At 44.0% G+C, this 15,305-nt stretch overlaps 1 protein-coding gene across 4 annotated transcripts in view; it reads right to left on the bottom strand.

The window, feature by feature from the left end:
• The window catches only part of MID2 (midline 2), a 94,022-nt gene extending 79,123 nt beyond the window's left edge, over window positions 1–14,899 (bottom strand). Inside the window, exons 1-2 of one of the 4 annotated variants that reach the window (XM_024128188.3) lie at window positions 14,810–14,899; window positions 1,668–2,383 (exon numbers count right to left, since the gene is read on the bottom strand). In XM_024128188.3, the coding sequence (XP_023983956.1) occupies window positions 1,668–2,327 (660 nt within the window). In that variant the 5' untranslated portion in view covers window positions 2,328–2,383; window positions 14,810–14,899. Of the gene's footprint in view, window positions 1–1,667; window positions 2,384–2,658; window positions 2,891–14,180; window positions 14,341–14,809 lie in introns of those variants that run through there. The other 3 variants (XM_024128190.3, XM_024128191.3, XM_028482593.2) reach the window with 3 other exon arrangements.
• Window positions 14,900–15,305: the final 406 nt, after the last annotated feature.

Genomic DNA, 15,305 nt, shown 5'->3' with positions numbered 1-15,305 from the left:
TATATACACTACCAAATGTAAAATAGATAGCTAGTGGGAAGCAGCCGCATAGCACAGGGAGATCAGCTCGGTGCTTTGTGACCACCTAGAGGGGTGGGATAGGGAGGATGGGAGGGAGATGCAAGAGGGAGGAGATATGGGGATATATGTATATGTACAGCTGGTTCACTTTGTTATAAAGCAGAAACTAATACACCATTGTACAGCAATTATACTCCAATAAAGATGTTTAAAAAATAAATAAATAAAAATTAAAAATGGGAAAAAAAAGAGAATTGTAGCCATTGAGATTGTTGCTCTCTGCAGTCTTGATAATGAATGAGAATATCACCCTTAGTGAAATCAACAAACATTAAACTTTGTACAAATTTATAAATATTAAATGTAAATAAAAAATCAAAAACAGCACAAACCATTGTCAGTGTGACTCTCAATATTGTTTTCAATAAATTACAGAAGGGAAAATGTATCGTATTCTGAGTATTGCCACCCTCACCAACATCATAATTTTTACATACGTTACAATGACTTTTCCATAGCATGGCAAGAGGAAGATCTCCACTCCCTTATTGCCTTCCTTCCATCCCATCTGGGTCTTCCTTCCAGCTTGGCTTATATATCTAGGCCTGATTTTGGAGTGGTAATGTTATTATTCAGTTAAACATTTTATTTTTCTGGAATTTCTGCTAAGTAGCTTCTTAAGAGAAATCAAGCCACATAGCAGACAGGCAACGGGAATGAAACAATTTTGCTGGATCTGACATTTGTTAGCATCAACAAATGTACTAGTGCTTTTAAAAAATAGGCACTTAGACTTGCATATAAATACTATGCTGGCACAACAACTTCAGAAAACTCTGGCCACTGAACAGAAACTTCCCAAGCAGAGGCTGCAAACAAGCACTTCAAAATGAACACTGGCACAAAATATGATACTGGATTAAATATTTATTGCCTTCAGTTTAAATTTTTAGTTCAGGTATTTGATTATCCCTCCTAACTTTGTGGTACACTGAAGTCCCTTTTTTGTCTGTTTGTTTTGTTTTGCTCTGTTTTTTAAGGCAGGTTTAGAATTAGCCCCCTCTTAAGGGCTTGGCGGCAATTTGTAGCAGCCAATACCAAAGCTTTGTTTATTTACCGTACTGAGTGTGCCAACACATACACTACTGTCCTCCACAAAAACCTCTCACGTACATAGATACACTCAGACACCTCCACCCACACATACCGGAGACACACCCGAGCTTGCCATAACTATACGCATATATATGCAAATCAGCCCATATGCTAATTGTAATACACCTACACGGGTACTCACATACTTAAAAGAAGAGGTAGAAAGATCATGGCAAAGATATATAGGTTACAATATATCACTGTCAGAGGAGAGAGGGTACTGGTTCCCTGAACGTACTATTAGTATGAGCCATAGGCTAATTCCCCCAGAACTGGCCAGAGGTGAACGAACGCAAGCAGGTTTGTGCAACAGATGAAAACAGGTTCCAGTGAGAGCCTGCAGGCGAGGAGGCTATCTGTCACGAGAAGAATCTGGAGTTAATTCACTTGTCATATAGAAAAAGTGACCTGTTTTATTAGGGAACTTGCTAACTGTATAACTGTGTATAAAGAGACAAAGTCATGTAAGGGGTATCTCCCAGATCCCTTACCTTGAGCTTCTCAAACCGATCATTCAGGGACGCGACCTGATGGTCTCGGTGACGCCCCACCAGTTTGCATAAGGCACAGATCAATTGGTCATCAGATACACAATACATGTTCACTTTCTCATTCTCATGGTCCAGGCAGGTGATCCCTCGAAGATGTGTGTCCGGCACTGGTTCCACCAGGCGGTGGCTGGTGAAAGGTTTCTTATTGGGGTGCGTGGCCCGCAGGCAACGGTCACAGTAAGAGACCTCGCAGGTGATGCATGTTTTCACTGCATCCCTTGGCGGGTCCTGCTCACAAAACTGGCAAGCAATTCGCTCACTAGACATGGCGCTGCTGGGCCTGTAAGTCCTCTCCCGGCGGCTCTCACTTGGGGAATTGGGTCCACTGACGGAAGCCTTCTGGAAGCGGTCAATAATGTTCTGCAGAGTCACATTCCTCTTGAGGCCATCCAGGCCCCGGTGGTTCAGTGAGATAACATACCTGCACGTAGGACACTGGAAAGCAGTAATGGGTTCAACGGATTCACCAGAGCTGCAGCTCGAGACCAAGATGCGATGGGCACAGCTGAAGCAGAGGCTGTGAGCACAAGGGAGCAGAAGGGGGTCTTCAAACAACTCTAGGCAGATTGGACAGGTCAATTCAGACTCCAATGTTTCCATCTTTAGTGAAAATAATCCTGCTGAGGCATTAAGAACCACAGAGGCTGGGCTTTCACCTGCAAGGAACACGAAGCAAGAGTCATTAAGCATTTCCAAAGGAAATGTGGATGTAGCATAATTACACACTAACCAATGGAGGTTTTACAGGCTCGATTCCCCAGGGATGCTGGAGCAATAGGAAAGTGAGTTGGGAATTAATCAAAAAGCCATTCTCCCCCTTTAAAACTTGCTTTTGACAAATGCCTGGGTTTATTTTCCTGCACTAATAAATAGAAGCTAGAGGCCATCTCTGAATCCCGGTTTACTGACTCACATTCCTGTTCCAACTCACCACACTGGTGCGGATCAGTCTCTCACACACCCTCTCCACTGACATCTCTTGTCCTGGACTATGATGCACCTGAGGCCCTGCCAAATTCTCAGTCTCCATTCTCCAATATTGTTCTCTATTTTACTTCCAGTTAAAATACAGAGGCTGCTCCTATTTCACATCTAGTGGAAGGAAAACAAGGCCATATTTGAAACTAACTCTCTAGTTCTTGAAATGATCCCATTCTCAGAGCCTGCATAAAAAGAGAAGAGAGAGCTTTAGAAAAATGTAGTTCTCGGCACAGGATAATAAGTTCTTCAGATGTGTGAACTTGAATTACTTCCTGTTACCACACATGGAAATTTCTGTTCCATCCTATTTCTAGTAAACTGAGCTACTAGAGACAAATAGAAAAAATATTAAAATACAAAATATATTTTGTTGGTTTAAAGTGTTAATCTTATTTATAGGAAAGAGAAAGGCATCTTTTGCTTTTGAATAACTTTTTTTTTTTCCGGTATGCGGGCCGCTCACTGCTGCGGCCTCTCCCGCTGCGGAGCACAGGCCCCGGACGCGCAGGCTCAGCGGCCGTGGGTCACGGGCCCAGCCGCTCCGCGGCACGTGGGATCTTCCCGGACCGGGGCACGAACCCGTGTGCCCTGCATCGGCAGGCAGACTCTCAACCACTGCGCCACCAGGGAAGCCCTTGAATGACTTTTGTTCATCATCTCACTATCACCGGAGACTCTCATCAGGGCTTGAAAGTTTGATTCTGCCACTGGTATTTGTTCAGGTTTTGTCATCTGTCAGAGATATCTGCATAGCCCTCTCACAGGAAACTTAAATACTGAGTACAATTATACATTGTGCATAAGTACAATAGATGTATCCCTAAAAGCTGTTTCTAAATCAAACCTTTTAAGTGCACTGAACTAACTAGCTATTTAATGGAAATCTATAGGAAATTGGACTATAAAAGTGAAGAATCTTTTTGTAAAACGGTCACTCTCAGTTGGTTTGATAAGTTTAGATGTTTGTATAACCACTTTTTTTTAAAGTGAGGTGTGTGGTATTCTTATTTTACAATTTACAAGAGCTTAGAAATTGTTGGCTAGTATTTTGTAGCTTATATAATCTATCAGCATTCACCCATAGAGATGAAAAAGTAAAACAATTAAAATGTACATATATCATAGAATCTTAGAATTGGAAGAGACTTTAGAGATGATAGATTCCAACTTCCACTCAAGGCAGGAATATTGCCTTTGGTAGCTCCACTGGTCAAATTCAACACGTCCATAAATGAACCTGCTATTCTTCCCTGCCCCTCAAAATAAAACACCTGCTCCTCTTCCAATTTTCCCTATCTGTTGAATATCACCATCCAAGCCTAGAAACCTAGGAGTTCTCTCACTGAACATGTTTATCACTTCAACCACTTGGTGGCTTCCAGAACATTCTGTTTTATTTCATTTACACATCTGTGTCTCCAGCTAACCCTCCTTGCTCCTTGAGGGCATCAACTATTTCATATTTTTATTCATAGTACAGTGCCTCACACTCACAGAGTATTTAAAAATTGTTAAATGAAGGACCCCTTCAAGTAGAGGAAGTTAAAGAAGGGACCTAGCATTTATTGAGCACCTCCTGTATTCTGAATGCCATGTTAAGAACTTTACACACAATATTTCATTAAATTCTATCAGGAAGGCTGTACGGAAGGTACTAATACTATACGCATATTATGGTTGGGAAACTGGGGCTCAGTGTTATTAAGTAAATGAACCAGGAACATACACACCCAGAGCACTGGGGCAGTCTAATGCCAAGGCCTGTGCTCTTTCCCACACACCTTTATTTCAATCATCTCACCTCCTTCACTTGACAAATATCTTGACTATCTACAAGAGGGTTTCTAGACACCATGTTTACACTTCTATTTGTGTCTCTCTGTGTCCCTCTGAGTTTGTCTGAATCTGCCTCTCACTCCTAGTCCCTTTCAGAATCATATCTCTTTCTTCTAGGCCCATCTCCACCTTACTCTGCATTTCTCTTACTGTCTCTTCCAGAACTGCAGGTCTGCATTCCTCAGTGTCTGTGTTGGAAGCTACCTGGGAGAACTGAGTAAGGCCTCCTGCCAAAATTATAGTTGGTCAAGATGCATTGCTGATAGACCTGCCTCTGTGTTGTAACCTTTACAAAAACAATTAGAGTACCACAACTCTTCTAAATCTTAGGATCATGCCATATTAATTCTTCTGTACAGAGGAAAAGCTCTGCGAATTTTCCTGCAGTCCTAAAAGCTGTTCCTGACTAAGTGAGACACTTGAACCTCACTATGAAACTAAACTTAGGAAAGCATGCTACGGGTCAGGATTGCCTTGGATAAGGTCAAAATAGGATTTTTAACCACGGATTCCTGAACCTTCTAGAAATGTTTAAAGAATGCTGTATGTATATCATATATACACTTTCACGGGGAGAGGGCTGTCCATAGCATTCAAAATGTTCTCAAAAGAGTCCTTGACAGAAAAAAAGCCAAACATCAGTGCTTTAAAATAACTATCTTAACGGATTTTGGCTGTATAGAGAATAATATAAGATGGCTACAGTCTGTTCCTTACGGTAAGTAACTTTTTCTATTATACTGTTTCTATTCTGTTTTATTTTACAATTTCGGGGAACTGAGTATTTTTGCAACTTCTCCAAACATCTGTTCATCTCATCTCTCATTTAATGAGGCCACCTTGTTCTGGTCACTCCTAATATTTCAGCATCCTTTCAACCTATCTCCCATTTTCCCTACCTCCCTGATTACCTAAGCACATTTCCCCTTTAAATTTATTGTGCTTTTGCCATGTGCCAGGCACAACAACCCTCTAAAAGGCAGGTACTATTTTACAACAACAGAAAAGGTAACGTGTCCAGGGTCACACTTGTTTGCAAGTAGCAAAGTTAAGATTCAAAACCAGATAAAACTGAGAGTCCAAAAATAAACTCATATATTTATGGTCAACTGACTTTTGATAAGGGTTCCAAAACCATTCAACAGGGAAATAATAATCTTTTCGACAAGTGGTTCTGGGATAACCGGATGCCCACATGCAAAAGGATGAAGTTACAGTCCTACCTCACACTATACATAAAAATTTACTCAAAATGGATCCACAATCTAAATGTAAGCACAGAAACTATAAAACTCTTAGAAGGAAACATAAGTGTAAATCTTCATGAACTTAGGTTAAGCAAGGATTTCTTAGATGACACCAAATGCACAAGTAACTGAAGAAAAAAATAAATTAGACTTCATCAAAATTTAAAACTTCTGTACTATAAATGACACCATCAAAAAAGTGAAAAGACAACTCACAGAATAGGAAAAATATTTGCAGATCATACATGTGATACAGGTCAAGTATCTAGAAATACACAGAACTCTTACAGATCAACAATAAAAAGGCAAAAACATATTTTAAATGGCAAAGGATCTGAATAGACATTTCTCCAAAGAAGATATGCAAATGATCAGTAAGCATATGAAAATGTATTCAACATCATTAGCCATTAGGGAAATACAGATCAAAACCACATTGAGATACCACTTTCCACTCACTAGGATACCTATAATATTACTTCACACACACTAGGATGGCCATAATTTAAAAACATAGCAAATGTCAGCCAGGATATAGAGAAATTAGGACCCTCATACATTGCTGGTGGGAATGTAAAATGATGCAGCTGCTTTGGGAAATAGTTTGGCAGTTCCTCAAAATGTTAAATGTAGAGTTCCCATATGATCCCGAAGAACTGAAGATATGCTCACTCAAAAACTTGTACACAAATGTTCACAGCAGCATTATTCACAATAACCAAATGGTGGAAACAATCCAAATGTCCCTCAACTTATGAACAGATAAACAAACGTGGTATGTCCATACAATAGAATATAATTTAGCAAGAAAAAGGAATGAGGTACTGATACATGCTACGACATGGATAATCTTTGAAAACATTATGCTAAGTGAAAGAAGCTAGTCACAAAAGGTCACAGATTATATGATTCCCTTTATAGGAAATGCCCAGAATAGGCAAACCCATAAGAACAGAAAGTAGATTAGTGTTTGTCAAGGGCCTGGGTCGGGGGGCATGGGGTTAGAGGGAATGGAGAGTGGCTGCTTATGGTATGGGTTTTCTCTTGGCGATGATGAAAATGTCAAGGAATTAGCAGTGATGATTGCACAGCTTTGTGAATATACTAAAAACCACTGAATTGTACACCTTAAAATGGTGAATATTATGGTATGTGGATTTTACCTTAATTTTTAAAACAGATTCAAACCCACAATCCAGAGTGTGAACACACAGCTAACCACTATTCCATACTGTCAACTGTGTAATTATGTACTATTTCTAAACTCTACTGAACTGCTTACTCCTTTCAATTGTTCTTCTAGGTTAGTGATTCCCTGTCTAGGTTTTGCAATACCTGAGATATCTCTAATGATCAATGGGTGTCAGAAAATTATCAGCTCCCAATTTTTTATTCATTTAAAAATGATAAGACTCCTACAAAATATTTGACTCCTAGATCACAAAATACCTTTAGGAAGTACAGGAGGAAGTGGTATGGCAAAAAATAAAACAATGGCAGTGCTGCAACTTCAAAAAGTTTGTGAGTCACTAATCTATGCAGAATTAGAGAATATACTAAGGATAAAGACAGGATGTAAACCTGAGTGTCACTGAATGACAGGTAATCATGAAGCTTTTGCCAGAAAACACAATGGTTTGTCATAAAAATGCACTGATGAAATGCCTAGGCGGGCAGACCAAATGCCACGTTAAGAAACAAATGCCCACATCCACATCCACTGATTTGTTCCCTTCCATATCATTTAGTTACTGCTGTGTAGTCAAATAAGGATGCTTATGTATTTGCCCTTGTTCTAGTATAAAATTGTTTCTGTATGGCTTATCGTCACCCTGCACCCCCCTTCAGGCTGAGACTCCTGAAAAAAAAAGTTGAAGAGAATAAATTTTAAGAAGGTATCATAAGGCTGTGTGAGTAGATAGAAATACAAAGGAGGAGTTTTCAATGCAGACGATTAGAATAAAAATAATACATTCTGCACTTACAAAATGAAAGATTGATTTCAGCGTTGCCCTTCAAATCCAACATTCGGTTAACTCTGATCAGATAGAGAAGCCATGATCTGCACTTGGCAGAATGCTATTATTTCAAGTGTTATTTGAACATAATTAAATGCCCACTTATTTCAACAGCTTATATTCCATCTAGTTTTCATCTTCCAGGTCCATGGAGCATGGGTCTGGGCTCTCATTACCTCCCTGAGGAGCCACAGTCTCCCTTTCTTCACAGAAAAAAACATGAGTGTAAAACCCAACCTGACCCCTGGGCTGTACAATGAGGATTGAGCTGGCTTGTAGGATTTACATTCTTCAGGATATTAACAGTAATGTCCCATGAGCTCTTCCTAAAAACACCAGAAACTGTCTCTCTGCCTTGGAGGATAAGCAAATGAGTCCTGGCTTAGTCTGATGTTCCCTTAACTGTAAAATGTCATTCAAGTTGGACTAGAATCACCAGACAATCTCTTTAACATGTGTTCCAGCTCTGACATCCTATTATTACAGAGCTCTTGCTATCTGTTACCACATAGGAAAGACACCTTGGATTACTGAAAACCAGCTCCTCAAGACACAAGTCTTATTTATTAGTGTGACTAGAAAGGCTGACAAGCAATGGGCGTCATCATGAAAGGAACTGGAAATAAACAAAATGCATTACTTACCCTTGGCTAAGCCAAGGTGCCCAAGGACAGTGGCTGGTTTTGCCTTTGTACTTCAAAGAAGATATAATGGGTGTTCCAGGGGACAACTAAAGGCGAGGAGAGTCCCATGGGAGTACAAACTAATGACAACACCTTTTGGAAGAAAAGGAAGACAACCAAATCTAGAATACTATTTGTAGGAAAAGACCCCTTTAATTTCAGAAATGATCATTTGGGAACATAAAAGGCAACCAATGCATAGAATTCTCACCCTAAAAAGATAAACTGAAAATAGAAACCCAGAAAAAAGAGGCTAGGTGGTCAGTAAGCATAATTAATAATAACAGTCACCTTACATTTGTGTACCAATTTTACACTTTTCAAATGGTTCCAAAGCCACTATCCATTTGATCCTCACAACAGAGCCTGGTTGTAGTCCTGGCTCTAAACTGAATTAGCTGAGTGATCCCAGGTAAGACATTTAAACTGTTTGGGCCACAGCCTCCTAATCTGTCAAATGAAAAATACCTGCCCTACCCATCTCATAGATAGGCTCTTGTGAGGATCAGATGAGAATAAAATAAAATTATTAACTTGCTTTACAAATACAGATATCCTCAACACACATTCACAGATGACAGATACAGAGCAAGTTATTAAGGACATAGCACATGTTTGGAAATTCACCCCAAATGCATGGTTGACATAATGGAGGACAATTACACTCCCCCACAAGTTTTCTGGAGGACCATGGGTCTGCTTGTGGTATTTATTATGCTCATATGTCTCCGCTGTTAGACTGGAGTCCCCTGCAAAGGGAAGAACTGTCTCTCTTCTTTTTTCTTAAGCTTTTATCACGCACAGGGTGAGCTCAGGATTGGAGGTTGATTACCGACTGACAGTACCAGAGCCAGTTCCTGTCTAATAGGTTATTAAAGCCTACTTAATATTTTATAGTACATGGATTTAATGATTTTTTAATGACTTGAGACCTATACTTTTTTTTAAAGATGGTTTTGATGTGGACCATTTTTAAAGTCTTTATTGAATTTGTGGCAGTGTTGCTTCTGTTCCACGTCTTGGCTTTTTGGCCCCAAGGCATGTGGGATCCCAGCTCCCCCACACCAGGGATCCAACCCATACCCCCTGCATTGGAAGGCGAAGTCTCAACCAGGGAAGTTCCTTAATGATCTTTTAATTTTTTACAATAATTAGCTCCTAAATCCAGCCATTGGCTATTTTATACAATATAGTCATCATAAACATTAAAAGGAATATCACAATAGGAGAACTAAAAGTCCTAGATCTGCTACAAACACAATAGATTAATCTAGGTAACCAAGAAACAGATTTGCCAAGGTAACACATGATAATTGTCACAAATTGTTAAGTATAATTCATAACACCTTTATCTTAATGCCAATTACACTAGCAGTTTCCAGACTGGAGAACAAATGAAGAACAAACTTAATTTACCTACTGCTACCAGCACAGCTTTCCATCTATTCTAGGACTGCTTTTCCCAATCTCTGTTACCCAATAAAATATTTGTAAATTTTTTAATGTTCAGTGCCCGCCCTGGATGGGCAGTCATCTCTACTTCTACAGAATAAAATTGGTAATATATGTATGTAGGGCATGCTGTTGAGTGTTAGGCTGAGAGGACCCCAAGTTCAGGTCAGAAACAAGGGACAGAGAACAGAAGCCTATTTGAAATCAAGCTTCTACTCCCCTGGGAACCACATGGATCTTAGCAACACTGAACAAAGGGCTATAGACAAAGCGATGGAGGACTCTGGACCGTAAACCATTTTTCTATCTCTGGGCTGTATACATTCAGACATGTCACTGTCCTGCATTAGCGCTGTCTATCATGCCCATACATTATACCCCTAACTGGGCAAATTGTAAATACCGGGATTTTCTGTTTCAGGAGGATTTTAGGTTATATAATGAATTTGTTATCAGATCTTCTGGTCTCTGTAAGAGGAAGATCCAGAGACTGGGGATGCTGTTCATTAACTAGAGGAGTCTGACCTGCAGGAAAGAGTCTGAGACAAAGCCCAAGGTCAGGCAGTCAGAGCTCTGCAGGGAGAAAACAACCCAAGTAGGACAAGTCTTCCTAAGGATACTTTGCTAACCCACTTAGGCAGAACCAACACCCTTATTATGTATTCAGTTGAACCCAACACAGAGAAGGGAGTAGTGGATGTTGGCACATTACTCAAAATCCCTCCACCACCCATACTTTAACCATCTAGTAGTCTTAGCAGCTTACAGGATTTCTAAGGGCAATGCAGGAGCTGGGAGATTGTCAAAAAGAATATGTCTGTCTGTGATCATGGAGAAGGGGAAGATGGAAAAAGAGAAACTGCAGAAAGAGCCACAAACCTCCAGTGCCCACAGAAGACTGTTAGCAGAGTTTTAATTCATGAAAATGGAGACAGAAACATATATTGATCCTTGGAAGAGAGGGGAAATAAAAAGAGGGCTAGCAGCCCATACAGAGGGATCATTGGAGTTGGAACTTCTTGTCTCAACACCACTCATCTGGTCTTCTCACATGTTAGCATGATCCAACACACTGGTTGAGAAACACTTTTCTAGTCTATTTTTCACACTGCTCAGTGATGAACACAACGTTTGTTGAGAGACCTGAAATACAGACATTAGCACAACACCACCTTGGTACCCAAATTTAATTCATCAAAAAGTGAACAATTGTGAACTCTCCTGAACTGTCGTATATCCAGTATCAACATGTTACATGTCATATCTTGGTGATGCAATGCTCTAAGTCAAGGCACTCAGCCTAAGTATGGAGGTGCTTCGCAAACACAGTACCACATGTTCCCCTTTTGCACAGAAGAGAAGACCAAAAACTTAATGCTAACTGGAAATGGAACGCCCCCTGGCCTCCACTAGCAGCAGAGGCCCATGGCCTAACAGCTAGGGACTTACCAAGACCCATAGAGACTGAATGACACACACACACAAGGCCAAGCAGGTACCTCTGAGAACAGCCATTTGAGACACATTCTGTGCCTCCACCCTGTCTTCACCTCCTTTTTAGGGCTGTCTGTCCCTGTTGGGAAAGAGAGAACCTGAGTACTAAGGGACAGAGTCAAGGGAGGACATTCTCTCCTCTTCACCAAGTAGCAAAGACATACTCCTTCTGCAGTTTCCTTCTCAACTGTCATGGTGTCAGCAGATTTCACGGGAGGAGGGATGAGGGAATGGACAGGCTCACTACCCACAGCAATTTTTGGACGCTATTATGAGACTCCACTGGCACTGCTTTAGGATATACAAGTTTGAGCAAGTTGCCCTGCACTTAGAGTAGGGATTAACTAAACCAATTTCACCTAAATCAATCTGCACTGTTCAGATGATATGTTCATGAAGCAAGCAAGTCATTCTGATTTGCGGCAGTACCTCCTGGGGGGTGGCCTTGCAAGGTACAACATGCTAGATGAGGAGTCTAGTAGTCATGAAAGTAAATGGGAGGGAAACAATCGCTCCTTCATGTCCCTAGCCTCTACTCCTGCCCTGCACAGCCCCTCCCTGTCCTAATCCCAGAGCTGCAAGTAAGGAGGTAGGCCTTAAACAAGCAGGAGGCCAAGATACAAGGCCAAGGCTGGGGCCTTAGACCAGTCAACAGAGGATTCTGCACACTGTAGGTGCTTTCAATAAATATTGTTGACTCACCACTGCTAGATGCTAATCATGCTCAGATAGCCATGACTAAAATTATTTACGCCACTTTTCAGTAGAAATTAACTACCAGCCCCCATATGGGCTAAAAATTAGTGAGGTTATGTTTTCAAATGAGTCTGACTCAGATTGTTAGGTTGGAGTACATTAGATATGATTCAAGCCTTAGCGTAAAATAATCACCAATTACTCTGTATGCCTACTTTTATGTATGTTTTCATTCAGTTGCATGTGCACTAGAGGAAAAAAAAAAGAAACAGACTTAGGACCAAAGTAGAGTGATATATTTGGCTCCCAAGGGGATTAATAATGGCAAGTTAGGGTTCCCAGTAAACTAGGGTTGCTACTTACACCCAATCTATTACCCCAATAAAAGGTAAATGAAGAACTTTCTTCGAAAAGTATAGTGCTGAGAGTTTATAGAACCCTTTCATCTTCAAAGGGCCAAGCCAAGACTCACAATAGCCAGTACACAATATGATGCCTTTCATACAAGTGAAAGGTCATAGGAATGTCCTAAGGCCACAAAGCCAATGCAACATCAGATTTGGGATGAACTCTCTGATCGTCTTCGCTCCTAGACTTGTATTTCAAGCACATAAATCAAGTTGTGAGGAACAATCAGGAGAAATCTAATTTACATTATATATCTGCATTAAGTTAATTGATTGGGCAGGAATATAGAAAAATAGCAGACTCCTTCCCCCCAGGGCAGTGATCAGTGGAGAGAAGTGAAAAGGGGCATGTGAGGGTTAGGGGTAACCAGCCCGGGTAGAGTACGGAGGGAGTCTCCCTATTCAGCATTTCCCTTCTTTTGGAACATTGCCAGAGAACTGATTAGAGTACTGGGAGGGAACAGAATGGGGTTAAAGGCAGCCCTCTTGGCCCAATTTGAGAATCAGAAGAATCAACTCACACACAGTACTTGTCTATTTACATAGCCTCTAATATATTCCTTTATAAGGGCTCCTCTTCACAAACAACCATCACCATCCACCATCCACACACTCAGAAACCCTCAAAAAGGCAAACTGGTTCACAAGCCAGAGGCTGCATGGCTGGGAGGCTGGGAGTGCACAGATTGATGGGGAGGAGTCCAGGGGACGGGTGGTTGGTGGGAGATTCGGGTGGGCAGGTAGATGTGACGACCACGTAGGAAGAAGTCCAGTGAGCATGAAGGCGGGTAGGGGAGTGTGGAAGAGAGAAAGTGAAGAACCCAAGGACCCCAGGATCCCCAATTTCCTGCTCCGAGAAGAAACACCTCCAAGAAATGCGCTGCATACGAAATGCTAAGTAACCTAATCCTTATCACCGAAAATGTTTCTGTAAATCTACTCCGCCGTTATTTACTTAATTCTTAGGAGCCAGGAATGGAAAAACCCCACCTCTCCCGGGTTCAGTCGCAGCCTGTCCTGGGGACCTATAAGTTTTCCCTCTCCCCCACTGAGCTGCTTTCACAGCTAGGCCAGAAATAAGGAACCACCCAGACAGAGACTCGAGGATCGCTCCCCCGGCAGCAAAGGGATTAAGTTTCGCCGGGCCTTCCTGCGGGCAGGCTGTCCGCAGCAACCAGCTGCCACAGCAGCCACCGCCGGGCGGCCGAGGGGCGCCGCCCGGGCCGAGGAGGCTGCCGGCCGCGGGAGCGTGGGAAGGCGGCGGTGCCCTTTCCCAGACTAGCACCCAGGCTCCAGGAGAGCCGCTCGAGGGGCGCACCCGGCCCGACCGGGCTCGCGGGAGGCCTCGGACCCGCCCCCGCCCCGCATCGCGGAGTGCAAACTCCGTCCCGGGAGGGCAGCGACGGGTGCCCGGGCCCCAGCGGCGCAACGGGAAGCCAGGGCCGGGCCGGGGCGCCCTCCGTCGCCGCCGCCACCTCGAGCCTCGCGGGCCCCGTCATCACGCCCTGCCGAGCGCCGGAGCAGCCTTCTGCCCGCGCCGGGCCCCGGCCGCACCTGAGACGCGGCCCGAGCCGGGGCCGAGCCCTGCACCGGCGGTGGCGCTCGGCCCCCGGGGCCGCGGCGAGGGGGCGCGTTTTACCCAGAGCATTCCCGGCTGCCGGCCATGTCCTCGGCGCGCCCGAGGGAGCCGGGTGCTCGCCTGCCTCCTGCGCGAACTGGCTCGGGCTCCGGCGCGAGCTCTCCGGCCGCCGCCGCCGCCGCCGCTGCCGCCGTTGCCGTCGCCGCTCTAGGCCGCCGCCCGCCTTCGCCGCCGCCGCCGCGCAGCAGCCGGGATCCGCCCGCCCGCGCGCCCCGCCGGGGACAGCACGGCGGCCGCCAAGCTACCGCGGCTGGGTCTCCCGAGCCAAACTTAGAGTTTTCGCTCCTCAGTCCAGGGGCAGCACCATGACACCGCGGCAGCACCACACTGTCATTTCCGCCGCCGCAGAAGGAGGGGGGAAAAAAGGCAATCCTGACCAAAAGGGGGATGGGGTGGGGGCGAACCGGGCTGGGACTGCCGCCCCGAGGGAGCTCTGGGAAGGGCCCGGCAGCACGGGTGCTCGGCCACCTTCTCCGGCTCACCTTCCGCCGCCCCCGCCGCTCCCAGCTCCCCCTGCCCCCGCCTCTGGAGGCGCGTTTACATGTTTTCTCCCCTGGCAGGAGTGACCGGAGAAACCTGAGCGAGCAAAGGCAGCGGTTGGGTGGGGTTCGGGCTACTACTGTACCTACCAGCTGATTCCAGCAGCCTTTTCTCCAGAGCCCTGTCATCTTGAAGGAAGACTCACGGAGAGGGGCCCGAACGGCGGGGTGTGTGTGTGTGTGTGTGTGTGTGTGTGTGTGTGTGTGTGTGAAATGCAGTGTGTGTGTGTGTGTGTGTGAAATGCAGTGTGTGTGTGTGTGTGTGTGTGCAGAGTGTGTGTGAAATGCAGAAGGAAGGCTCTGGCCAAACTCTTCTCCCAGCCGCCTGGTCCCACAAACCCCCAGGTTAGAACAACGAAAAGGCGGTTGCAACCGGCAGTGAGAAAAGAGTGCCTAGGTCCACCGCACAGGTCCTCGGACGAAGCTGCTCTATGCAAAGTTAACTACAGAGTAAAACAAAAATAGTGGAGGAGACAGAAAAGGGCAGACAATTGAAGGAAACCCAACCCCTCTTTCTTTTTACAAAGGGAGAATAGCTGTGTTTTATTGGCCTTGGGCAGAAGTTGTGGGGATGGATTAAAGCCAC

This window comes from Physeter macrocephalus, chromosome 21 (assembly GCF_002837175.3).
Source record: "Physeter macrocephalus isolate SW-GA chromosome 21, ASM283717v5, whole genome shotgun sequence".
NCBI lineage: Eukaryota > Metazoa > Chordata > Mammalia > Artiodactyla > Physeteridae > Physeter > Physeter macrocephalus.
This window is presented reverse-complemented; position numbering and strand designations above follow the sequence as displayed.